Source organism: Macadamia integrifolia, unplaced genomic scaffold, assembly GCF_013358625.1.
Source record: "Macadamia integrifolia cultivar HAES 741 unplaced genomic scaffold, SCU_Mint_v3 scaffold1332, whole genome shotgun sequence".
Classification (NCBI taxonomy): domain Eukaryota; kingdom Viridiplantae; phylum Streptophyta; class Magnoliopsida; order Proteales; family Proteaceae; genus Macadamia; species Macadamia integrifolia.
The window spans coordinates 86,448-113,627 of NW_024868163.1; the positions used below are offsets into that span (position 1 = coordinate 86,448).

At 38.5% G+C, this 27,180-nt stretch overlaps 1 protein-coding gene and 1 long non-coding RNA gene across 4 annotated transcripts; one reads left to right on the forward strand and one right to left on the reverse strand.

The window, feature by feature from the left end:
* Positions 1-895: 895 nt before the first annotated feature.
* LOC122063467 lies at positions 896-2,434 on the reverse strand. Of its 2 annotated transcripts, none has more exons than XR_006135338.1 (2): positions 1,789-2,434; positions 896-1,509 (listed from the first exon to the last, which is right to left on the reverse strand). It is a non-coding gene; the product is annotated as an uncharacterized LOC122063467 (long non-coding RNA). The 2 variants fall into 2 exon arrangements; XR_006135339.1 differs by having other exon boundaries at positions 896-1,693.
* Positions 2,435-3,643: 1,209 nt separating this feature from the next.
* On the forward strand, positions 3,644-12,519 carry LOC122063466 (probable metal-nicotianamine transporter YSL7). Of its 2 annotated transcripts, none has more exons than XM_042627174.1 (6): positions 3,644-3,974; positions 6,833-6,993; positions 9,458-9,555; positions 9,646-9,780; positions 9,876-10,065; positions 11,419-12,519. In XM_042627174.1, the coding sequence occupies exons 1-6, from the start codon at positions 3,785-3,787 to the stop codon at positions 12,517-12,519; spliced, it is 1,875 nt and encodes a 624-aa protein (XP_042483108.1). In that variant the 5' UTR covers positions 3,644-3,784. The 2 variants fall into 2 exon arrangements, with proteins under 2 accessions (XP_042483108.1, XP_042483109.1); XM_042627175.1 differs by having other exon boundaries at positions 3,677-3,974; positions 6,836-6,993.
* Positions 12,520-27,180: the final 14,661 nt, after the last annotated feature.

A 27,180-nucleotide genomic window follows, 5' to 3' on the forward strand; every position in this document is an offset into this window, starting at 1 on the left:
AGAATATGAGAGAAAGATCACTTGAACCGAAACTGACAAGATCATTTTATTAGGCATTGGAGACACTGTAAGCATTCCATTGGTTCACTAAGGTAAATGCATTAAAAAGGGACAAATTTTAGGGGATGGTGTATCGACGAATCATAAAGAGATTCTACAAAGCTTTACCAAAAATAAATAAAAGGAGATTCTACAAAGGACGCATCTAAGGGTCAGGAAGTAGTATACAAATCCTTAAAAAAATAGCAAAGGCTTTTTTGCCTTCTCAGGAGCAGAATGAAGCTTATTCTCATCATTGTCAAAAATAAAATCTCTTTCTTAAAATCAGGTCTCGTATACTTCCCGTTAAGCCTAGGCATTGGAAAAATTGGGCTGCTACCAGGGTTGCAGCCAAGTAGCTATTACCCGGGCTGCAACCCCCTGCTGGCAGCAAAAAAAATGGAATAATTCACTTTCCCCAAGGTTCACAAATACCCTCTTAGGTTATAGTATTTTCTCTAATACCCTTTTAGATTCCATTTCTTTGGCTGCCAAAGGGGTTGCAGCTACTTGACAGCAACCTGGGCAATCGTTAAATTTCATCCGGCATTGAAAAAAAGTTTAAGGGAAAGGTATTAATTAACAGGAAAGGGAAGGGAAAAACAAAGGGATTTCTTCATAGTCAACTTATTTATTTATACATTAAAACAAAGGTTTATTGTTCATGACTTATAAGGAAAAGAATGAAAAATATATATTTAATTAATATTAAGCCACATGTTCCATATTTGCTATTTCTCAGATTTTCCATGTGGATACTAAAGTTATAATTTGGATGAATAGGCTGAAGTTGCTTTCATTAATTACATTGTTAATAATTTATAGGGAAAATTGTATTGTACCCCTGGACTTTTCGAAACACCAAAAATACCTCCTATTAATTTAAGAAATACCAAATCCATCCCTACGGTTAGGCATCCCAGTTAAGTAATAGAATAACTGTTAGTTATTTAATTAAATGCCCAAAACACCCCCAGGTGATTTGACCACCTTACCCATGTCCCTTCCTCTAAACCAAAACCTGCAACTATAGCCCTAGGCTAAGTTCGTCGGCACCACTCCCCTCTGGCGAAGGTTAGTATTGAAAGAGTCAATGTAATTCCAATGGATTTCCCTTCTCTATTTCTTCACAGGCGTGAAATAGAGGGATTTCAAAACCCAATGTTCTCTCTGTAAACACAGGCATTTCAATCATCGAATATGAAATTCATGGCTTCTGCATCTCGTTTGTGCTTCAATTTTTTTCTCCATCGTCGTTATTTCTCATCGATCCTTAGCCCAGACTCTTCTCTCGAGACCCATCATGCCCTAGGCTCTTGACCTAGCAGTCGTTCTGTGGGCTACTGATGAGCATCGTCTCATAGATCTCATCCTTGTGGTCATCTGGGATTGTGATCTTGTAGCATCTGTCACTCCGTTGACGTTGTACACGTCCTAGAGTGAGTCCCTGTCCTTGCATTGAACTCTAACCTTTGCACCAACCATTGTTAAGGAAATTATTAAATTAAGTGACCAAAGCAATCCAAGCAGGAAAACCAGTCCAGTAGCACAAATCATCCAACAGGAGAGAGGAGTAGAAGAGGAAAACCGCAGATTTATGGTATCCATAGCAGAGATCTACGAAAATAGTACTTGTAACCCTCAGATTTGAACCCTAAAAACATCCAAAAAACCCATTTTGGAAAACCTAACACGATGAAAAAGGAAGAAGAGAAAATGTAAGAGAGAGAGAGAGAGAGAGAGAGTTACCAGGCATGTAAGTGGTGGCAGAGGTTTCGAAGCTACAGCGATAGGTATCACAGAAGACCTTGCCCACAACGATAAAGGGGTTCCTGACGGGGCGGGATGCTCTCACGAGGGCCGGAATGACATAGAGAGCAAACAACATCAATACTCTAGCCATGGTTATCTCTTGAATGTCTATAACTGTGTATGAGATTAGATTTAGAAGTTGGGGAATAGGGTTTGCTTATTTGGGTGATGATGATTGAATTGAGGATCCCTGAACTGAAGAGAGTAAAGTCGAATCTGAAGGGTTTGGAGTGGGGATGGGTTATGGTGTTTATAATTAGTGAGGGATCACATACGTCGTCGGTGGGTCACATACTCACATGGAGTGTCTCTGTGGCATCTGTTTGGTTTTCCGTGGATGCGGAGATCGGCAAAGAAAAATTATCATTATCTATGGGTAGCCGCGAACCTTCGTTGGAGGGGAGGAGTACCGACGAACTACGCCGGAGGCTGGAGAACCGGTAATTGTAGGTTTGATTCCAAAGAAAGGGGAAGGGTGCCGACGAACTACGCCAGAGGCTGGAGAACTGGTAATTGCAAGTTTTGATTCAAAAGAAAGGACAAGGGTAAGGTGGTCAAATCACCTTGAGTGGGGTGTTTTGGGCATTTAATCAAATAATTAATGGTTATTCCATCACTTAACAGTGATGGCTAACAACAGGCATGGATTTGGAATTTTTTAAATTAATAGGGAGTGTCTTTGGTGTTTCGAAAAATTCAAAGGGTGGCATTGAATAAAGACCAAAGTTTAGGGGTGGCAATGCAATTTTCTCTAATTTATATTATTGTAATCAAATTGTAAAATATTTTCCCTTTAGTCACTGAATGGTGAATTTTTTGCAATTGTAAGGCAATTTTTTCCTCTTCTATTTTCCTTGTACTCACAAAGTAAGGGTGAGGGGTATTCCTTAAACTCTATTGGTAAGACTTTTCTAGGAGTGTGAGGGTAATGCCAATACTCAACCCCATGCTACTGGTTCACACCATGCATTAATAGAGATGTAAATGAATATAATATGGATCAAATGTGCTCAGATACAGATATCCCTTGGTGACAGCTGGACATGAATATATATGCGAGAATTGAATTTAAATTTTTTTGATTATTTGTATAAAAATAATATAAAAAAAATTCCTCCCTCCCCCCCAAACGGTTACAGTTCTCTCTCAATCTGTCTTTCAGTTGACTCAACTCTTTTTGTCAATTCTCTAGAATTTATCTTCAAAAACCCTTGAGATCATTAGTTATTTAATTTTTTTTTATTATTATCCGAATATCTATATAAATATTATAGATTATGTTCAGGATTATCTGGATTCTCCTTCAATCTATGTCTGCCCCTTGTCTTAGCTCTTTATTCTTTCTCTAACCTTTTAAATCCCTATGCAATAATCATATTGCTTTCACAAAGAAGTATATCCATTGACATTATTCAGGCAATATTCATATTGCTTTCTCAGAAAATGCATTTTTAGAACTTTTGCAATGGTCAAACTCAAACAACTACCATTGCCTCTCCTTTCAAGCTGAGATCATCAGCTAGGAAATCAAACCATTCGGTGCACGGCGAGTGAATCACCACAAGATATAAATAAAGAAACATAAAAAATTAAATATTCCCTTCCAAAGTCATATAAATAGAGATTCAGTTTCAACTTTCAAGTCCACAACTTTCCAGCCTAAGACACCCCACCCCCCAGCAAAATGGATAACAGGGAGCACATCATCGAGACCACCACCACCACCTATGGAGGAGGTCCCTTGGAACTACAACAAGTGAATCGCCAAGGATCAAAGAATAACCACAAGAAGGTGGAAGAAGAAGAAGAACTAGTTGCCCTCAGCGTAGAACAGATCTTTGAGAACACGAAGGTACCTTCATGGAGAGAGCAGCTGACCCTGAGAGCCTTTGTGGTGGGGTTGCTTCTTTCAGTCCTCTTCAGCTTTATTGTCATGAAGCTCAACCTCACCACAGGTATCATACCTTCCCTTAATGTCTCTGCTGGGTTATTAGGGTTCTTCTTCGTGAAGTCATGGACAAAGTTCCTGGAGAAGACTGGTTGGCTCAAAGTACCCTTTACAAGGCAAGAGAACACCGTTATCCAGACCTGCGTTGTTGCGAGCTCCGGGATCTCTTTTAGCGGTACGTTCTCCTAAAACGTTTTCTATTAGTTCACTTGACAAGAATTTATTCTAATCCAAACGTTTCACAATTTAATCTAAACCAAACGTTGAAATGATGCTCCCATAGTACGAGTGTTCCAAGGAGACAAGCCCCGCCGGTTTGGTTATCTCACCTTCCAGTATGCTTGTCATCTTAAAGGGAGTCAAAATAAATTTATCTTTTTTTTTTTTTTTTTGTGTTTTTTTTTTTAAACTCTATAGATTTGTCAATTCTACCAAAAAAACAAAATAGATTTGTCCATTCATGAATCGTGATAGGATGAAATTTCATCTTTTTATGTGATACATGATGGGAAAATCTTTTCTGGGGGAGTGTGGCCCACACCCCATGAAAGGAAAATGATTTTCTGTTGATGTATTTTCTTGCACTTCCATTGGCCCTTTGCACAAGTACATGTACCATACTCCTCCACATAAAACACTCGTCCTATATCATATATGTATTAATAATATTTTCTATTGGAGGAATAGCCTTTCCTAGTGCCTTCCTCTCTATATCTCTCTCCTCCTCCATCCAAAATAAAAAAAGTAAAAAATGACCTCTTTGTACCCTTATTGCTTGAACCGTTCGAAGATGCTAGTTGGCTCCCCTATTAGGTAGCAATGCTAAATTAGCAAGGGAAAATAAATAAGGAACGATGAAACATTTTCATAAATAGGGTAGAAAGGTCATTTCATCTTAGGAGAGAGATAGAGAGAGGGAGGTGCTAGCATACCTTCCACGCTTGAGCATGAAACATTCTTCCTATATATAATATGGGAAAGAGAACTCTACATATCCCGTTTTCCACTCAGACATAACTGAGCATGGGGAACAAGGAGGGACATAATTGTTTATCCCATATAATATATGGGAAAAGGATTTCTAAATTGGGTATAGGATATGCTAGAACCTCAGTTTTTATCTTTCTCTTCCTCACATAAAATGACTTCTCTACCCTCTACTCATTGTTGCACTCCTTTATGCTGCTTGCTCAGATAACCCTCACCCTATATATGTCTGGGAGGGCGGCCCATGCCATCACTCCCTACAACTCTCTCTTCCCCAAAACAAGGAGTGGGGATATCTTTTCACATGGGGAGGAGAGAGACTCATGGGAGCGCTAGCATATGCCACGTTCTCTAACAAAGTTCTTTTTCTCGTATATTTGATAAGTTCTTATCACCAAATTGGTGAACTAATAGGTTATAACAATACTTTTTTGTCCCTTGTCTTATTCCCAAAAGTATTTAATGCAGTTTTTTCCAGTTAGGGTAAATCTGTCATATCACATAGGAATTGCAGTAAATAAATTTTGACTTTTGAAAAACCTTTTTTACCCCTGTATTAAATACATCATTAAATAACTCTTGAGAATAAGATATATATAGGGCAAAAAAGAAAGGTTACAATCTTGTTGTGACAAACATTAGTTATAACAATATATTTCCATACATATATGTAGGGAGAGGTTTTGTGCACAATCATGCACACATCTGTCAAATGGGTGTTGGAAAAAGGAATCCTACCCGATCGCATGGCTCTACAACGAGACACAGGCAGATGCAAAAAGACCACTTTACCCGCCCATCTGCATGCCTCGCCGTAGCCTCCCATTGGCATGCACATTGGCATAGTGTCCGCACAAGCGGACATAGTTCCTTTGCCATATATATATATATATATATATATAAATATATACTTACTTTTTTATTTGTTTAGTAAAACATATATTTTCTTAATGAGGACAAATCTTATCGTTTCACTTGTGTATCGGGAAAATGTGCAAGACAATAAGTTAATGGTACCTTTTAATAATGACATAATAATGTCACGTAAAAAAAAAAAAATCAGAACATCTTTTTGCCTTTGACTTTAAGAACTTTTGAGAGTAAGACAATTGATAATTAAAAAAAGGGGAGGGGAATTGGTGTTAGGCAATGTGCTCCCTGCACCAGAGCATGCGCATGGGCATCCAATAAGGGTGGAATTTTTTTTCTCATGGTGTAGTGGTGGTTAATTATTATCCCTTCCAATGTCATGGCGCATGCACCATATCCATGATTATGAGACCTATAATTTCCAATAGAAACTACATTAAATGACTTTCAACATTGAAAACCCTCTTTTACCCTTACATTAAATATAGTCTGAAATAACTATTGAAAATAAGACAAGGGACAATTAATAGAAGGTTACAGCTTCTTAGTTCACCGGTTTTTGAAAACAAGTTGTTACCTTTACTAAATAATAAACAAACAACATGAGTTCCTGAACACTAAGGACATGTATGATAACCATTATGTTTCTTTATTTCTTTATTTATTTTTTCCTAGGAAAAGATAAAGAATAAAAATCAGTTTGCTAACTTCCGTTCATTTTTTTGTTGCCAGGAAAAAAAAAAAAAAAAACAACTTTTAGGAACTTCACTATCTCAGAAATAAGAGAGAGCAATAAAGAGGTTGCTCTTTAATGAACACATGGTTAATTTGATGAACAAAGTAGTTTTATGTTCAAAATAAAATACCTCTAATGCAACTTCCTTGACCACCACACCATCTTATTAACCATGTTTAACCTAGGCCAAACTAAACCATACTTTTTATGCTCTAGAAACATGATTAGCACTTGGTTTGTCCCCTCTCTTAGAGGTTTGAGGCCCATCTCTTTAGGGCTTGGTAGGGTTTTCGCCTTGGTCTAGCCAATTTGACTTTGAATGTTGTATTTGTTTTCTTTCATGCTTTAATATATTTTTCATTCATCAAAAAAAAAAAAAAAAAAAACTGGTTTGAAAAATTCATAGTTAATGGTGTTATGGTTTAATTTTGAATGAGCAGGAGGTTTTGGGAGTTACCTCTTTGGAATGAGTGAAGTTGTGGCGCAGCAAACAGGTTTTAATAATGCTCAGAATGTTAAGAACCCACAAATTGGATGGATGATTGGCTTTCTTTTTGTCGTTAGTTTTATTGGGCTCTTATCGGCGGTGCCTCTTCGGAAGGTAATTTCAATCAACTCACTTGTAGATTTTACTTGGACATGAGAAAATCAAAGCATGGCGCCAAAATCATGTATATATAACAGAATCAGAATCCATTACTCATTACAATTTCAATGTTAGGCTTTTGATCAATTCAAATAGTCATGGACTTGATTCACCCTCGCTTAACATATTTGGGCTGATTTGTCACATCTACATTTGGTTACCACTGGCCATGTGGCAAACATGGATGGATGTGGGTGGATCTATATAATAGACACCTTTTCTTCAACTCATAGATCAATTTTCAACATAAAAACAAAGCGTGAGAAGCACTTAATAAAAGAATGCTTAGTCATATAAATTTTTTATTTCTTTTGGTATATAGAGATTCATATAATTATGGAATGCAATTTCACAATTGAATCTAGGACTTCGTTTGGTTGCAATGGGAATTTAAAGGGAAGGAAAGTGAAACTTTTATACTTTAAAAGGAAATGTATATAGTCATTACCCCATATGATTGTGTAAATTTTTTTAACGATATTTTGTAATAATGTATTTTACATGTAATTTTTATTTTACATATTATATCAAAGGGTTTTTGGATGCAAAGTAAAATGAAATTTTATAATCAAATATGGAATGATTTGAAGTTAATGTTAAAGTCACATGAGTAATAATTACATATACTTCTTTTTTAAGTATGACAATTTGGGAAGGATTTGCTATGATGCCACACTGTAGTTTTGCACAATGAGAGGGGGGGGGGGTTGGTTTTGAATCATCTAATTAATATGCTGGACTTCTAATGAAGAGAGATGGCGTAGGGTCCATGGGTGAGATGTGTGAAAGCGTGCTAAGAACTCTGCATGCTAACATCGTGCGATGCCTTCTCCCTTTATTTTATAGGTGATCAAACATCAATGAGTTGATATCCTCTCTCCACAGGGGTACCCTCTCCTTGGATCTCACACCATTCATGGGTGTGGGTCCCACACCCCATGGACAGTGTGAGATGGGGGAAGGGTACCCTTGTGAGGGAGAAGCTGGACTTAATAACAAGATGAGTCCCCCACACAAAAAACATTTATACATCAGGTCTTTCAATATTTATAGTGGAAGTCATAACTCCAGGTTTCCTTCCAAATTACCGCTAAAAATTACCAAATATCTCAAATCAATGTAAAAAATATATTTAATGTTTAGATAAGCGTACAGCGAGATAAAAGAATATGCATAGAAGAAATATCAAAATGATGGCTAACAACATAATCATGGACCCTATGAGTTAGAGATGCTCCATAGAAGTTTTGTACTGATAGTTGTTAAGTTAGACACACTTTTCCCAAAATTAGTATGCTTACAATAAGAGAAGAAAGATCTATATATTAACAGTTTTGGGATCATTTGATATTGTAGCTCATGTTTGCAGCATATACCCTTTTAGGTAGGTAAATGAAAACATATATCATTTTTGCCTATGGAAGCGCACGTGCGCGTGGCACACACACATATATATATATATATATATATATATATCCATTTTAGCTATCACATGTCAACTCAATGTATCAACAACACTCTATATAGCCTGTTGGATCTCCCAGGAAAGCTACAATCAGTCATAATTGTATCTGAAGTTCAAACAAGAACAGATTCCAAATCCAAGCTTTATGCACAACGTATAACTGAGTCTAGTGGTTCCGGTTCCAACGGTTCGTAACTGGTCTATCGTTTTTAAAACCAGTGGGAGAACTATACTAGAAACTGTCTAGATCAATAAGCTAATCGATACCAAAAACTAGATCAAGAACCGGACTAATATGTTAATGGGTGGGCTGGTTCCAGTTTGTCCTAAATTGACACCCTTATGCTCTAGGGGTCCAAGTGGCCAGGCTTGGCTTGGTCCACGGAGAATCGATAAATTCAAACCAAATGGTGCCCAAACCAAATCTTCCCGGCCCATCTCAATCTGGTTCAAATTTGAGCTCATACCTGACCGTACTTGCACTCTTATCAGTTAATCCCTTTCCATGTATTTATAACATATAAGGTGATCGACAGAACTTGATTGATCAAGCCAATGAATCATCAAATTGAGCTTCTTGGTAATGGATTTTGGTCATTTAAGATTAAAACTTCAAACATGAATTATCAATTCTTCTATTAGGATATAGTAGAATTGCACCCTAAAATTGTGCAAAAAATAACAAATAATACATCCAGATTTGCAAGGTTCGACAAGAGTGCCTATGTCCTTGGTGAAATGACATCTCACTTCACTATCGATGAAAAATAGGGTTATAACACTCATCCTCATACCTCTCAGATTATTGACAGAGAAAGATGACCTTACTACAAATATTCAATGAAACCCTATATAAAGAATTTACAAAAATACCTATGTAGCGTAAGAATTAAAGACATTATATCCTCAACAATAAGTTTGATCTTTATTTTACTTGTTTTTGTGTGATTTCAGATCATGATCATTGACTTCAAACTGACCTACCCAAGTGGCACTGCAACTGCTCACCTTATAAACAGCTTCCACACTCCTGATGGAGCCAAACTTGCCAAGTAATTAAGAATATTCTCTTGACAAAACTATATTGCAACTGAATATAGGAAGGAGACGTCTCATCTGTTACATTCTTCTCATGCTCCCAGGAAACAAGTCAGGACATTGGGCAAGTTCTTCACCTTCAGCTTCTTGTGGGGTTTCTTTCAATGGTTCTACACTTCAGGAAATGGTTGTGGATTTTCAAGTTTCCCTACATTTGGTCTCCAAGCCTATAATAACTCGTAAGTGGAATGTTTTATAATTCAGACTGGCTTATTAGTTTGATTCCCTAGTTCTGCAATATTAATATATGTTGTTGTTTTTTATGTTAAAACAGGTTTTACTTCGATTTCTCTTCAACTTATGTTGGGGTTGGGATGATCTGTCCACACATCATAAATGTATCAGTGTTACTTGGATCAATTATCTCATGGGGTATTATGTGGCCTCTTATAGGTGCAAAAGCAGGTAATTGGTATCCTGCAGGCCTTGCACCTGGCAGTCTCAATGGCCTACAAGGTTACAAGGTAAGGTTCTGCTTCTAAAATAGAAAACCACCAACATATTATCAATATAGAATAGTACAAAGAAAGTTGGAAGGGTTATATGATTCTTGTTGTATATGTTACCCATGAGTTTGGGTCCTCTCTCCATGTGGCGACCTCTCTACATGGGATTTCACCATCTATGAGGTTTGACACATTCAGAGGGGGTGTCTGACTACAAGTCAGAGTGGAAGAAGATTCCATATGGACGGTGGGATCTCATGTGAGAAGGATACTTCCTCTCCCCATGTGTGGAGCTGATTCAGATTGGTTACTCAATAGCATAGAAGGAGACTACTTCACAATGATCGTTATTGTTACTCTTACTTGTGGTCAGACCCCCTGACATGAGTCAAACCTCGTTGAGGGTGGAATCCCATGTGGGTACCCTCCCCATCCCATGTGGGGAGCTGATTCAGACTCGTTACTCAATAGCATAGAAGGAGACTACTTCACAATGATTGCCATTGTCACTCATGGGATAATCTCAGAATATGAGCTCCTCCTTTGAGTCACATGATTTAGAAGGCTAAAAAACTGATGAATTATTATGCTAATCTCATAATATGAGCTCCTCCCGTGAGTTAAATGATAAGAAAAGCTAAGAACCTGATGAATTAGTTTAGTTCCACTCTGCAGCACAAGTCGACTAATCTTGTTCGATTTCCTATCATTTGATAGATGTAGGCTTAATCTGGTAGCAAATGAACTAAGAAAGTTTTCTAATCATTACTAAGAATAATTGTGTACCTACCTCAGAAAGGTTCCTTATCATCAAAAAAATATAATTGTGTAACTATTTCAAAGACTTCAAAATTTTATAGGGAAAATGAACACTCCCTGGCTGCGCAGTCCTGCGCCTTAACACGGAGGATAGTGAAATGACACCCCCTCTTTCATTGATTCCTATGTGTGGCCCCTTCTTGGCCCCAGAACTGGCACTGGGGCCGCACGGCCATGGGGCAGTCATTTCTTCTAAATGTTAACTATGGAAAAGGTCCATGGAACCTATTTGAAAGTATTGAGAAATTTAATTATTGCATGGAAAAGGAATTATACGCTGCCTGCTTATATTGGTATCTCAGATGTCAAGCCAATAAAACAGTATATTTAATGAAGAGAGAGAAGAAAGAGTGTGGGATGAAAGTATACACTGACAGCAGTGCTTCCTTTTCTGTAATTGTATTTGATAACTCTTTCATTTTGTCTTTGTTTTAATTTCCCTTCATATATTTATCTTTCTTGTAATTAGATGGAGTTGTAGGAATTCAATTTGCAGTGGAAAATCTGTGTAGCCACATTAATGACATTTCTATATGCCATGCTTAACTGCAGGTTTTCATATCAATTGCCATGATCCTAGGAGATGGTCTATACAACTTCATGAAGGTGTTGAGCCGAACAATCATCGGCATATCTCAAGAAATTCGTGACAAAAGGAAGGCGGTTATCCCTGTTGTCGACGGCGACTTACCTGAAAAAACATTTCCCTCTTATGATGATGAACAACGAACCAAACTCTTCCTCAAAGACCAAATTCCAATTTGGTTTGCATTAGGAGGCTATGTTACTATTGCTATAATCTCCACTATTACTGTTCCAAAATTCTTCCCCTCTTTCATATGGTACTACATCTTGGTCATCTACATTGTTGCACCCATTCTAGCATTTTGTAATGCATATGGCTGTGGGCTCACTGATTGGTCCCTAGCCTCCACATATGGAAAGCTTGCCATCTTTACCATTGGTGCATGGGCTGCCTCATCAGGAGGAGGGGTTCTAGCAGGTCTTGCAGCTTGTGGTGTCATGATGAACATAGTCTCCACTGCATCTGACCTCTCACAAGACTTCAAAAGTGGGTACCTGACCTTGGCTTCACCAAGATCAATGTTTATAAGCCAAGTGATTGGGACTGCAATGGGTTGTGTTATCTCTCCATGTGTCTTTTGGATCTTCTACAAGGCTTTCCCTGATCTCGGAATAGCTGGGTCACAATACCCAGCCCCTTATGCAACCGTATTCCGTAGCATGGCTATGCTAGGTATTGAGGGGTTCTCAGCTCTGCCCAGCCATTGCCTTGAACTTTGCTTCGGCTTCTTTGTTGCTGCAATTATCATAAATGCAATCAAAGATATTGTAGGAAAGATGTGGGCTCAGTACATTCCAGTCCCAATGGCCATGGCAATACCATTTTACATAGGGTCTTACTTTACCGTTGACATGTGTGTTGGAAGCTTGATATTATTTGTGTGGCAGAAGGTAAACAAAGCCAAAGCAGATGCATTTGGGCCTGCAGTAGCTTCTGGTCTGATATGTGGTGATGGGATATGGACCTTGCCCAGTTCAATACTTGCTTTGGCTAAGGTTACTCCACCTATCTGCATGAAGTTTTTGTCAAGCGCGGATAATATCAGAGTAGATAATTTCTTAAGTTAAGCCTATACCCTTTGTTAAATTGTAAGTGTTGCGCTTGCAGCTCCTTTTGATAATAATGGTCATATAATTTTCAAATTGTTCATGTAGTTTTAAGTAAAATTACATTCCAAGTTGTGAATTGTGAGTATTCTTCTCAACCTAAGTCGAAATAGAATCTTGATAATTAAAAGGATTCAAATGTGTTAAGCCAAGATTTCATATTCAGTTGAGAACCTTATGATCATACAAGAATTTATGAACCCAAAACTTCTCACATTGAATTGTAAGAGGAGTTTTATTCTATCACATTTTTTTTTTTGTAGAATTTTTTATTCTTATCCAAGTTCATGAAATTTTATGGCCTCAAAAGCCAATTGAATCACATTGAAACATGTCAATCTCTTGTTCTTACACCTTCACAATTGTCCTCCAATGGAGTCTATGTATGTACTATTCACCATTAAGAACTGAAAGTCTAAATGAATTTTCTATTGGGTGTATTTAGAGCTTGACATCTTTCAAATTGTTCTTTGTTTTATTTCTAAATGTTTTTTTTTAATTTAAAGGTATAAAAGGGTTCTAAAAAATAATTCGAAAGTAACTTATTAATTATTATGTAATTATCTAAAGTTGTCTCTGTCTTGTACATTTTTCGAATACACATGTAAAATGGCAGCATCTACATTTGTTGAAAAAAAAAAAAGTATTATGTTACAAGGATAAAGAAGTAAAATTACAAAATATTTGACATTGTAGAGGGTGTAAATAAGAAAATCCCATTAAAGAAACCTATGAGAAACAAAATGTTTGAATTGGCATTAAGAGCATAGAAGAGTTATGGCTAAAGTGATCCAGTGTATGTCAGAAAATAAATAGTTCCATAGATCTTAGCACATGACATCCATTCCACAGTTATACATTCCCTCCTAGCACGACAAATCATGCCATTCATTCCACAACTGTACATTCCGTCTTATATTTACTCTATTGATTGCGCACACCATATGGGTAGGATTAGAAAGCTGTACAAATTGTATATATACTACCTTATTCATTACAATAAGATCAAGCTAGTGCAATTGCATCTACGAATTCCAATCTTAAGATGGTATCAGCCTAGTATCGATCCTTGGCCTCATCTCTTCTAATGGCATTGGTTCCTTTTATCCCAGTTTCCTTCTCCCTATTTTCTTCATTCCAGCGATCAGCCTAGTGCATCCCTTATCACACCCCTGTTCGATGCTGCTAATTTCCCAACATGGCATCGTGCCATGCTTATGGCTTTTGAGGCCAAAAATAAACTTGTCTTTATTGACAGGTCTTTGAAGAAGCCTGCCCTTAACTCTACCGTGTTAGAACTCCCTATGGGTTTGAGTTTGAAACCCTATTGAGGAAACCACACAGGAAAAACAAGAACACGAATCTAATAAAATTATGGAGGATCGATTTGTACCTTTCACCTAGTATGCTGAAGATGATTGATGTTGGTCACTCCCACTTTCGCTCTCTTGGCTTGGCTATGGATCTTCTACAGCCCCTTAAACCTCCTTGGTTCTCTCACTTTAGTGGTAAAGTGGGGAAGAGTGAATAATGGCTGTAGGGACCCAAAACCTAGTATTTATAATACTGTCCTACACTCAAAACCCTAAACCACAATGGGTTGAGCCAGCATATCCCTAAGCTTGAGAGTGGACCGAACCGGTTCATGTAATTTGACTCTCACCCATTTAATCAACCCGAATAATTAATTTAGCCCATAAATTCAACGTACCGATCTCCGTCGTTAGGTTCATTGCAACAACATGGTCCGCTCCTGGCTTGTGCACTCCACTGTTGTCTCTATCTCTCTCTGTATTTTATGGTTTGATTCAGTCCATTACGTTCGAAAAAAATGCACTATGCATCTTTGAGATTCGTCGTGCTCTTTTTACCCATGTCCAAGGAAATGATTCTACCATTGCATATTATACTATTATCAAAGGCTACATCGATGTCGTTCCATGCTTTGCTTGCATATTCTTATGGGGCTCACTCTACTCTCAGTGCCTTTTATGCCACCAATCTCCTTATGGATTTTCGGATGCCTTGCCTGCCACCTATCAATCTTTTGATTGTCCATCACGTTCCCGATCCACTTCTTTCAAAACCATCATATCATAATTATCATTGCACTTTCTGTAATAAGGATGGTCATTCTGAATCCCAATGCTATAAAAAGGTTGGTTATCCTGATTTGTGAAATAATCGTCCGAATTCTAAGCGCGGCAACAATTCCTCTTCATCTCCTACTATTGGATCGGGTTTTCTTAGTTCTCCGCCCATTTTCTGTTTCTGCCACTATAGAGCCACCGTCTTCCTCTGTTCCCTCTCTCATGGCCAATAAAATCCAGCATCTGCTCACACTTCTCCCGGCCAGCATCATCCCTTCTTGAATTTGGCAGGTATTCGTATTCCTTCATTTTCCCATGGATTTTATTAACTTTGTCTCAAATTCTTGACCTGTTTTGAAGAATGACCCGTTCTAATATATTTTGGCGGCAATCTGAATGTAAAAGTTTTCTAAGGTCTTTGATTGAAGCAGAGGGGTTGGACCGATAGGTCCAATCCTGGAGCCCAACACTGATCTCGTATGGCGGTGCGGCAGTATGGTTCGACCTGATCGACCGCAACCCGATGGATCAACCTGCGACTTGGAGGAGAATGTACTATCATTTTGTTGAGCACGATGGTTGTGTCCTGAACCAAGTTAGCGGCAGATCTCCGTCAGAAGCGGCTAAACAATTGTGAGCCATTAGTTTCCTAGAGAATGGCGGTACCACCAGTAGGTTGCTGATACTCTGGAGAAAACGTAGAGGCAATAGAAGCAAAGGCACGATCAACATGGAACCGATCATAAGTTTCAAGTGGGAGATCGAGTGCCGTTAAAGTCGCCTAAGTAAGGTTTAAAGGGTACGAACCGCAAGCTTAAACCATTGTAATTTGAGGGGGTTTCGAGCTAGGGTTTCAGAGCGAGTTTTTTCGCCGCTATTTGAGTGTAATCTCTCTTCTACATAGTGCACCATCTTCTTCTTCGACCGAAAACGTAGCACACCACATCGAATTTCTTTAAATCTCTGTATTGTGCGGATCTGTGTTTGTTTATTTTTGTATTTGTTGGTGTTTGCTATAGCATATTTTAGACTTAGGTGCTACAGACTTTTTCACCCCACTTTATCTTCTTCCATTCATACTACCACTACCTCTAACCCCATTATCTCACCTGATGGTTCTTATATTTCTTACACACATACGGGCAGTATCTACTTCCAGGTCTTCTGTTTGATAATGTGCTTTGCAACCATGTGTTTCGTTTTAATCTTCTTTCTGTAAGAAAACTTACTACATCTCTATCATCTTCAAATCTGACTCTCGTGTTTTTCAAGACCTACACTCGAAAGATTATTGCGATGGGTAAGCGACATGGTGGTCTATATTTTCTCACAGTTGGGCCTCCTATTCCTTTTGTTTCTACAACAGCACCGAATGCTCATTTTGACCTTTGACATTGGCGTTTGGGTAATCCTGGCGTTCTTCCTAGTTCGCATTTACAAGTTTTAGAACCTAGTATTTCAATTTTTAATAAATTTTCTTGCATTATTTGTCAATTAGCTAAGCAAAGCATGCCTATCATTTCCTTCACATATGATATCTACTTTTTTTTTTTTTCAAAGGATCCATTTGGATGTCTGGCAACCCTACCACACTACTGCTTTATTTGGCACCCGTTATCTTTTTAACTGCGTTGATGATTATTCCCGTAGCACATGGTTATATTGAATGTCATCTTCAAAATCTGATATGAATCATTTCATTCTTTATTTTCTTTTTTCACTATTATACAAACTTAACACTACCATCCGTTGCATCCCTTCTGATAATGGGACATAAAGTTTTAATCAACCAACCAATTGCTATCTTCAGTCCATGGGTGTACTCCATCAGTCTAGTTGTGTTTCCACTCCTTAACAAAACGGGGTTGTGGAACGCAAACATCGCCACCTTCTTAATATTTCTCAGCAATATGTTTTCAATCAAATTTACCAACTGATTTTTTTGGGTGAATGCATTCTCACCACTGCATATTTAATCAATTGTTTATCCATCCCTCCTTCATTGCAAAATGCCTTTTGAACTTCTCCATGACTAGTGTCCACTCTTTTTCATCTTTGAGTATTTGGTTGCTTATGTTTTGGTTGCAACACTTCTTTCCAACACAAATTGACAAATGCACCTCTCTTGGTGTCGTCATGGGTTATCAACATGACTAAAAGGGGTATCAAGTTTTTTACTATTAATTAATATGGGTCAAACTGAGTTCTGACCCGGTTTCTACATGGGTCGTCCACTTGGGGTAATCGTAGACCCACTAGGATTGGGAACCTTAGCTAGCAAATTCTCTATAAATAATAGGGTTTTGGCCACAAAGCCAATTAAGGTTTTGATCTAATCTCTTTCTCCCTATTCTCTTCTATTTTTCCCAATTGGGAGTGGGTATCTCCAAGAATCTCCATTGCAATACTTGGATTTGGAGGGTGGAATATTGCTTAGCCATTGCCTAGCGAGATCGTCACAACTTTTCGTTCGTCGCTGTTCATGTAGATCGATGCGTGGTGCAACCTGATCCATTTCGTTACAAAGAAAACTATACTGAGGTATTCTCCGATACCCATTTATTTTCCATTTTAACATTTGTGTTACAGCCAATTTATTGATTCGTCATTTTTGTTTGCGATTGTACCGCATGATAAAACCAATCCCATGATTCTACGTTTTTGGGCGCACATTGTTATTACTGCCAAAATCCGTCCGTCCGTGATCGCCTTATGTGCATAGGCGATCGCATCCATCTGTGGTGCTTGGATCGGTTTGTTCACAGAATTTATTTCCTATTGGGAAATGACTTTGGGCGTCCTATTGGGATCGGTTTGTCTGCTATGGTTGTCATGGTTTTGATAGTCCTTTGATTATGAAGTTATATATATATATATATATATAAAACGTTTACTTATGAGTTGATATTTAAAAGAAAATAAAAAAGGAGAAAAGTAATGATTCATACTTTTCCCTTTTTGTCTTTTATGAAAACTCAGAAAGAGCTTCACTTTAGTACAAAGAGTTATATATATATATATATATATATATATATATATATATAAAGGAGCCACGATTAATCCAATTCAAGATTATCATCTAAGTTGGTTGTGCCTTCGTGGCTGTAACCAATTCAACTTATTATTTATTTACTTATTTATTTTTGGGATTCAAAAGTAATGATGTTTTCTTTTGAATTAAATTAAAAAAAAAAAAAGGGATTGAAAGGCAAGAAAGATTTGCTTTTGAAACCTATTTGTCTTATTCGGTGATTAAATAGAAAATGGACAGCATTCTCTATTTGGTTTGAGGTATTGGATCGGATCGGATCGGATCGATTGGATCAGTTTAAGGCTAAAATGCTAAAATCCAATCTGATTCTAGTCCGAATTTGCCTTGGATTGGATTGCTCTTATTGACTTAGGTCAAAGGGAAGGTAATTTCTCAGCTGATTTATTTGAAATTATTTGGTGATATGATGATGCATATTTATGTTGTTTGCTTTACATTATTAGTTCTATTAGCATGACTCGAACATGTGACTTTGCGTTACTAAGGCCAGACATATTATTGCTTTGAAATGTGCTTTAGCATGTATATGTGTATGTATTGCAAATCATATCCTCCCATGACGGTTTTGACTTGAGACTCACTCTATTTTTTGGGATGCGTGGTCGATCTCCACCCGCGAACCCATGGATATTTATTTATTTTTTTCTGGGTTGGAGATCATGCTTGGTATTTAATTTAAGTGGACATATTTATGTATGTACATTAGAGATAGTTTTCGTATATGATGTAAAGTGTGGCACTCTCTACTAAGTAGATTGATGTAGTAGGATTTTTTAAAGGATATAATTATTATTTGGGACAATGTAATTAATTTTTTGAGAAGCCTTGTAAAGGAAAAACGCCTCGCACTGCATATCATACACTTACACTACCTTGACATGCCACTTTAAGTACCAATCAGGTTCCTATGTGAGACCCATGCTCATCCATTTGTATGGCGAAGTTTTGTGAATTGAAGATACCTAATTCTCCTTATATTTGTTCAAAATTGATTAAAATTATATGTCTCTAATCCACACATGTGAGATTTGATTATGAACTTAACGAAATTTTTTGTTTCACCGTGTGTTGTGTTGTAAGGAACCATTAATTTTAGTTAGGGTTTTTAGAACAAATTCTTAATATGTACCTAATGTTTACATGCACATTTTTATGTGTAGTGATATGGCCACTAATCATGTTGTTGCGGACCTCACCAAGGGTGACAAATTGACTAGACCCAACTATAACATGTCGCATCGAAAGATTCAATATTTATTCAATGAACAAAACTATCGTGAGTATTTGACCAATGTTATGGACAAAGTCGTTGAGGGTACTACCGCTCAGCACTGTCATGATATGGAAGTCTATAATCAGTGGATGAATCAAGATCGCAGTACGCGCTTTATTATGTTAAGCACTATGTATGAAGAGTTGATTGGTGATTATGAGAAACACACCACAGCTAAGTCAATGTGGGACCAGCTGAACATTGACTTCGAAGGTACATCTACAACAAGGTTAAGGGGTATGACCTTGAAGTTTGACATGTATAAGATAGATCCTAAGCACACTATGCCTGAATACCTTAGGGTGGTCAAGGACATGATTTGAAAGCTGAAAGATGTCGGGACCACTCATTGATGAGCAACAGGTTCAAGCTGTCATTAGGACATTACCCGATTTTTGGAACTCCATAAAGCTTGTTCTCACACACAATGACAGCATTAGAAATTTTACTGATGTTGCACAATATATGGAACTTGAGGCGAAACGCGAAGAGGCGAACCATGTAACTACCCTAGTCTCTCAGGGAGGCAAGCGCAGGTTCAAGAGAAAAAAGATAGGGCAACCCAAGAAATCAGGGTATGGCTCAGAACCAAGTGCCAAAAGAAGGCAAGCCCACCAAGCGTAAAAGAGGTAAGCGTGGCAGTAAAAGATATTTATCCAAGGTCAAATGCTATAATTACTAGAAGATGGGGCACTTCGCTCGTGATTGCACTGAGCCAATGAAGGTACCATTTCTATCCCATTGTCCTTGTACATATGTTGTACCCATGTTTTGGTTGCCTATACACAGTCTGATTGGATTGTGGATATAGGAGCAACAAAACATATAGCACAAGATCGAGGGGGTTTTGTAGATTATTACAGAATTCTAGGTGGATCCTAGAACGTGTTAATGGGGAACAGTGCTAGTGTGGTAGTTCGAGGAGTTGGTACTCATCAGCTCAAGATGCATAATGGATGCACCTTGCTTCTTCATGACGTGCTTTACGCATAAGATATTCAGCATAATCTACTTTCAGTTTCTGCATTATTATCTTTAGGATATTCATTCCATATTGACGGTTATACTTTAGAGTTTTATTTGAGCATTATTTTTGTTGGACGTGGATCCTTACTTAATGGATTTTTTAAATTAGATTTGATTGATTCTGCTTCATCTGTTTCTTATGTAGTTAATACATGTGATAATTTTGAATCTATTACATGGCATGCAGATTGGGACACATAGGGCGAGATAGGATGACTAGGTTAGCTAGAGAAGGCCTTTTAGGCCCACTCGCTAAAGTCAACCTCCCTGTGTGCGAGCCCTGTCTAGTAGATAAGGCTCATCAAAAGCCTTTTGGAAAGACAATCCGAACTACCCAGCCTCTAAAACTTGTCCACTCAGATATTTACGGACCTATGAATGTAAAGGCACACCATGGTGCCTCTTATTTTCTCATATTTATTGATGATTATTCACGATACGACTATGTGCATATGATTGCTCACCGCTAGGAGGCATTAGATTGCTTCAAACGCTTTATGGAAGAGGTTGAGAATCAGTTAAGTAAGAGCTTAAAAACTCTACACATTGATCGGGGACGCGAGTATCTATCCGACCAGTTTAAAGAACTATGTGAGAAGAAGGAGATTTGCAGGCAGTTAACCATTTCTCGTACTCTGCAGTAACATGGCGTAGTAGAGAGGAGAAATAGGATACTCTTAAATATAGTTAGGTCAATGATGGCGCAAGCCAACCTCCTGATATCTTTCTGGGGGGATGCTCTTCTGACTGCTGCCTATATCCTTAACTGAGTGCCTTCACAGTCAGTTCCTTCGACACCTTATGTGTTATAGAAGGACGCAAAGCCAAATTTAGGGTATATGCAACCATGGAAATCAGCAAGTTATGTTCACAGCACCTCCCATAAGTTTGGGAAGCTTGGCCCTAGAGTTAGGAAACACATCTTTATAGGATATTCCAACAGCTCAAAGGGTTACATTACGTACGGTGAACACCTTGATGGAGGAATGATCGAGATAGAGTTACGGGATATCGACTTTATTGAGACAAATTTTCTTAGCATTGGTGACTCAAGTAGGGATCTCGAACTCTTTAAGATAGAGGACAAGAAAAGTGTCTCACCTATTCTTAGTGAGGGTGAGGAATTAACTCATCCTGTAATTGCCAGAGAAAGTGAGACTGATCATCAGCCTAGTGGGAGTGTACCAACCAATGCGAGTGTACCACTAAACAATCATCAAGATTCCCTCGTGCGTAGGAGCACTCGTGGGAAAATTCCCCGTCAACATTTTGAGATTGAAGGGGAAGTTCTCATTTGTGTTCCAAAGGATGAGGATGAGCCCGCTTATTTACGAGAGGAGCTCTCCTCACCTACTAAGGATAAGAGGCAAGTTGCTATGGAGGATGAACTGAGTTCTATGAGTAAGAACCAAGTATGGGAGTTATTTGACCTACCTTATGGGCGTAAGACCATTGGAAACAAATGGATTTTAAAGGTCAAATGCAAGGCAGATGGCTCAATTGACAAGTATAAGGTACGCTTTGTGGCAAAGGGCTATACCCAAAATGAGAGTGTAGACTATGATGTGACTTTCTCCCTAGTGGTGAGAATTGCCTCAATTTGCCTCATTCTAGCCATTGTCGCAAAATTGAATTTGGAGCTCTTTTAGATAGATGTTAAAACTACATTTTTCAATAGAGAACTAGACGATGAGATCTTTATGAATCAACCAGTGGGTTTTAAGGCTAATGGACAAGAGCGCAAAGTCTGTCGTCTCAAATGTTCTATATATGGCCTTAAACAATCGTCTAGGCAGTGGTACTTTAGATTTCATCATGCCATTACCTCTATTGATTTTAAAATGATTGAAGACTGTGTGTATGTGAAATGGTCCAAGGGAACTTCTTTTTTTCTATCCGTATATGTTGATGGCATTCTATTGGCTGGGAATGACATGAAGATGATTGTCGCCACAAAAGAGTGGTTGCCCTCTACTTTTGAGATGAAGGATATAGGTGAAGCCAACTTTGTGCTAGGCATCAAGATTATTAGGAATCGCTCTAGAAATATTCTTAGTTTGTCTCAAGAGACTTACATAAAGAAGATCCTTGAATGATTCCACATGGATAAGTCTAAACCCATTGACACTCCCACGGACAAGGCCTGTGTTTTGAGCCTTGACCAGTGCCCTAAGACTGATGAAGAGAAGAATTAAATGTCCAAAGTACCCTATGCAACAGTAATAGGTAGTCTAATATATGCGATGATGTACGCGCATCCAGATATATGTTTCTTAGTTGGCATGGTTAGTCATTACCAGAGTAATCTAGGATTACGCCATTGGCAGGCAGTGAAAAGAATCTTTTCGATACCTTCGTGGGACCACTAATCTCACCCTCAGCTACAATGGCATGGATTTGAGATTGTGAGGCTACAGTGATGCTGACTAGGCTAGTGACAGAGATGAGCATAAATTTACTTCAGGATATGCATTTATCGTAGGAGGTGGGATTATATCTTAGAGTAGTAAGAAGTAGACCTGCATCGCCCTATCCACGATGGAGTTCAAGTGCATCGTAAGCTCAACGGAAGTTTAGGAGGCCATTTGGCTGAGGAGGTTCCTACAGTATCTTGGCATTTTCACTTATTCTAGAGATGTGGTGCCTGTACACTGTGATAGTACAATAGCTTTGGTATTCGCTAAGGACCCCAAATTCTATGGGAAAGCCAAACACATAGATATCAAATATCACTACATTTGAGAAATGGTTGCACAAGGGGAAGTTGTCTTCAATCATATCTCCACAAGTAGCATGGTGGCTGATCTATTGACTAAGCCTATTGTTTGGGATATTTTTCTTACTCATGTTAGGAATCTGGGACTTAGATGTGGATGATTTGTATTTTGAGTTTTGACATTTTCTTTAGACATTATTGTTATCACTCTTTGATTTATATATGAGACATATAATTCTTTAGAGTGATTTACGTGTGTACACATTTTATTTAGTAAATATATCACCAGGCTTGAATCGACCTAATCACACGGGGATTCACCTTGGCACTTGGAACTAGCGACCAAGATGAATCAAATTCACCTTGCACTTGAAGATAGCGAGCAAGATGAACAGACAACTTTTTAGCTAAGTGGTGCCTTAGTTAGAGCTAAGATGAGACCTTTCTATAGTAGAACACAGAGATCCCATGTCTCAGTGTAGCCTACTTATAGCTGAGTGTGAGAACTCATGCAGATGCTATGGGGGTGACTGGGCTGATTTACTCAGGTTAGGCGCTTGAAAGTGCGATTGAACCCAAACTCGTATGGTGTTCTTTTTATTTTATGAGTGACATGCCCACCTTAGTGGGAGTTTCACCATAGCATACATTTCATACTGTATGTTCTTCATTACAACCGTTTGTGAGAATGACTGAATGGATCCCATCTTCGTCATTGTGTAAGCCACTTGGATCAAAACTGAGTTGATACATGGATACCCTCTACCTGAGACCATGTCATAAAGAAGATGCTCAATGACGTTACTTTGACGTGCTCCTTAGGAACATGGATGATGCAGTCCAACGGGACACGATTGGAAAAGCAGTTGAGAATAGTCGGATTGACATGTGGGCTTAAGGAAAACTATTAGAAATTACACCCTTGTATTGTGGCTTATTGCCGAAGCGACTTGTCGTATTTATGTTTTGATGTAGTCATAAGCACATTACATGTTTCTAAAGTCATCACTGCTCATCATGAGGGATCGAGAGTGCTAGACTTGGTGTAATTGGATTGTTTAGGCTACCCTAGATTATTTGTTAGTGATGTGTTATGTTGGTTAGATGGAAGCTTGATATAGCACTCCTACATTCGTATTATTTCGTTAGGTTGCACACTCCATTTCCTGTATGATGAGACACCTATGGTAGAGACTTCTATAATGGACAATTGAGTATGTTTGCCTTGCGTCGGCAAGTGGGAGATATTAATTAATATGGGTCAGACTAGGTTTCGACCCGGTTCCTACATGGGTCGCCCACTTGGGGTAATCATAGACCCATTAGGATTGGAAACTCTAGCTAGCCAATTAATTCTCTATAAATAATAGGGTTTTGGCCATAAAGCCAATTATGGTTCTGACCTAATCTCTTTCTCCCTATTCTCTTCTGTCTCTCGCAATTAAGAGTGGGTGTCTCCAAGGATCTATTGCAATCCTTGGATTTGAAGGGTGAAATATTGCATAGGCATTGCCTAGCGAGATCATCGCAACTTTTCATTCGTTGCTGTTCGTGTGGATCGATGTGTGGTGCAACCTAATCCCTTCCTCTATGCAGAAAACTATACTGAGGTATTCCCCGATACCCATTTACTTTTTGTTTTAACATTTACCGTACATCCGTACGTATTTATCTCACTTAGGGCATTATCTTACACGAACATATTTTTCCATATTCTCTTTGTGAGGATCGGTCATTTTGAGAAACCTTTTGTATCTCTATTGAACATGAGTCACCATTTAGATTAGGGTCTAGGACCTATTGATAATTGAAACTAAAATTGAAAACTTGGGATCAGCAGAATTCTAAAACTATAGAACCAACTGGTTTCACATTGGGGGAACAACATCCGGAGCAACGACCCCAACAGTTTGGAAGATATCTTGAGAAAATGTTTTAGCACCGGTGTATCCTATATGTACTCAAGTTTATTCGAAGTATCGTAATGGTGTAATGCTGTCGACTTATTGGAAATTGGCTCCATTCAAACTTTCTAACCATAGGTTAGGGTTCGTGTCAAGTTGTGGTCAGATATAGGAGCCTCAGTTCACTCAGTAAAAATTGAACTTCAACCCTAGACACACAAGTTATTGAATGATAAATCTAGGTTTTGAACATGTACAAGCATAAAAAGGAAGTCTAAATTCACATACCCATATTCAGCTGCTCAAAATGGTTAGTATACAGAATGCAAGCATTCATAGAGGATGTAAATGGTGAAGCTAGCCCTGACATTCATCTTATGGAGTATGGTGTGAATAGAATTGAACATGGGGTTGGGGATCATTGGCATACATTTAATAGGAATATGTAAACCATATAAGTACAGTATTGCATAATCAGTACAAAGAAGAAGGATCATCATTTGAAAATGAAGAGATGTAATGCATAAATAAATTGAAGGAATAACAACGAGAAAACCTTCGATAAATATTAAAATAAAATTACCAAAAAGCTAATAAAATTAGGATAAATAGAAGGCATTGTGTAACAAAATTTTGAAAGAGAAAAGTTTTACAAATAAGCTATGGGAAAATGCATTTAATAGACCTGCAATGCGGGATTCCATTGAAGGGAAATTTCAGGTTTTGCACTGGTCAACAAAAGAGACAATCTGAGTAAAAACTAATATACAATTTTGAAGGATGTATTTTGAAAATCTTTACAAAGAATAATGTAACTGGCTACACTTCACTGCTACCCTACTGGGGTCAATATTGAGTTTTGCTCAATAAAAGTACAATAACTATGAGCACAAAAATCGGAATGGAAGTCTGTAAAAAGGGAATGAAAGAGGACTCACCCCTCTACAACTTTCGTGAAGGGTATTCTATCATTGGAAGGGCATGTGCTCAGGTGTGTTCAATGAAACCTCAAATTGATGTAAAGCATAACAACAGTTCTTTACGATTCCAGTGTGTGAATCTCGACGACTATGATTGAGGGTGTCATGTTACACCCATACCCTGACTCAGTCTAATTTAAACTGTTGTGGTAGGTTTCGGATTGGAGATCGAACGCAGGGTCAGGTTTTAGCTCGCGGTCGCCCATTGCAGAAGGAGGACAGATGACCCCAAGTGTTCGTGCATCGCTTGTCAATCTAACTGGAGGGGGTTCGTACCTTCTGATCCCTGACAGTAAGTGACCTGACTCCTCACACATAAATCCCAACGCGTACCAAAGTTATTGAAAGACCATGAGCATGGCCGAGGGCAACCACCCATGCAAGACCAATTGTAAGATAGTAAAAAGTCAAGACACCAAGTTGTCTTGACCACCGAAAATAAGCCACCAGAAGCACAGGGCCTGAATCCGGTGGGTTGTTTTCGGTGAGCCATATAGGCTGCTGTCAAGGTTTCAATACCCGTGGTTCCACTACTCGCATCATAGGCATTCTCGAATGATCCCAAATTATCCTTTACACTTTCCTCGTGTCATGAGCATTTCACAGACCTAAGTAGTCACTTTCTCAGGCTTCGAAAGCTGTATTAACTCGATCGGTTCGAATAAGGTCCAACCAAACGGACCCTAAGGTCCAACTTAACACATAAGAAGGAAATGAGGATTTCATTTCCTCAGTTGCTTTGTATCCAATGTAGGAGAGGAGAGAAAGAGGGGAAGAAGGAAGAAGAAGGAGGAGGTCTTGCCTTGGTGCCGGTTGCCGCCTAGTCATCGGAATCATTGCCAGATGTAGGTGCACTCACTTCCACCACTCTCTCTCTTCATTTTCACTTAGATTAAGCTAGGTTTAGATGGAATCTTAGTGTACAAATCATGTTGAGGTCGGGGAATGTGTATTCCACCCTCCTGGTGTTGTTGCCGAGCTCAAACCAAGCCCGGTGAGCTCTGGCAACAAGTATTGCCAAATAACCAACTAGGATTTCGATCGTTTGATCAACGTATCTCCCAAATGGCTCAATGGAATTAGGATTTTATTGGATTAGAATGATGCTAGGACCATTCCCTAAAAACTCCACTGAACAAATCCTGGCGATCAGGCCTGAGTAAAAAATCCCCAATTCGAGTGGACAGTTTGTACTACCACCATAAGCAAGCCACCTGATCCACTGGGCCTACTTCTGGTGGGTTGTTTCTGGTGAACCACAGAGCTCAATGAGCTCTCTATCACCACCATCGAAATCAACACGGATATTTTTAATGAAAATACCCTGTTTCCGGTGGGTGTTTCTGGTGACATTACTGTCATTAGGAAACCTTGTCTGTACCTTTTGGGGGTGACCCAAGTAGGCCTCTTCTGATTTTTCTGACACGTACTGATGTACAAGTGCCCTTGTGTCTAGGATAGTGACGCGCATGAGCCCCGAGACCAAAACTGAGTGGATTGATCGGTGGCCTTATTTGAACCCTAACAGAAGTAGAGATCAACAAGGTGAGGGATGGATTGCTTTATTTTTTTGGGGGGAAT

Bases quoted from the DNA above. Each gene is read 5' to 3' on its own strand.
- LOC122063466 (XM_042627174.1), top strand. From the start codon at position 3,785: ATGAAGCTCAACCTCACCACAGGTATCATACCTTCCCTTAATGTCTCT. The intron at 6,994-9,457 runs GTAATTTCAATC...GTGTGATTTCAG, and splicing joins CGGCGGTGCCTCTTCGGAAG to ATCATGATCATTGACTTCAA. The intron at 9,556-9,645 runs GTAATTAAGAAT...TCATGCTCCCAG, and splicing joins GATGGAGCCAAACTTGCCAA to GAAACAAGTCAGGACATTGG.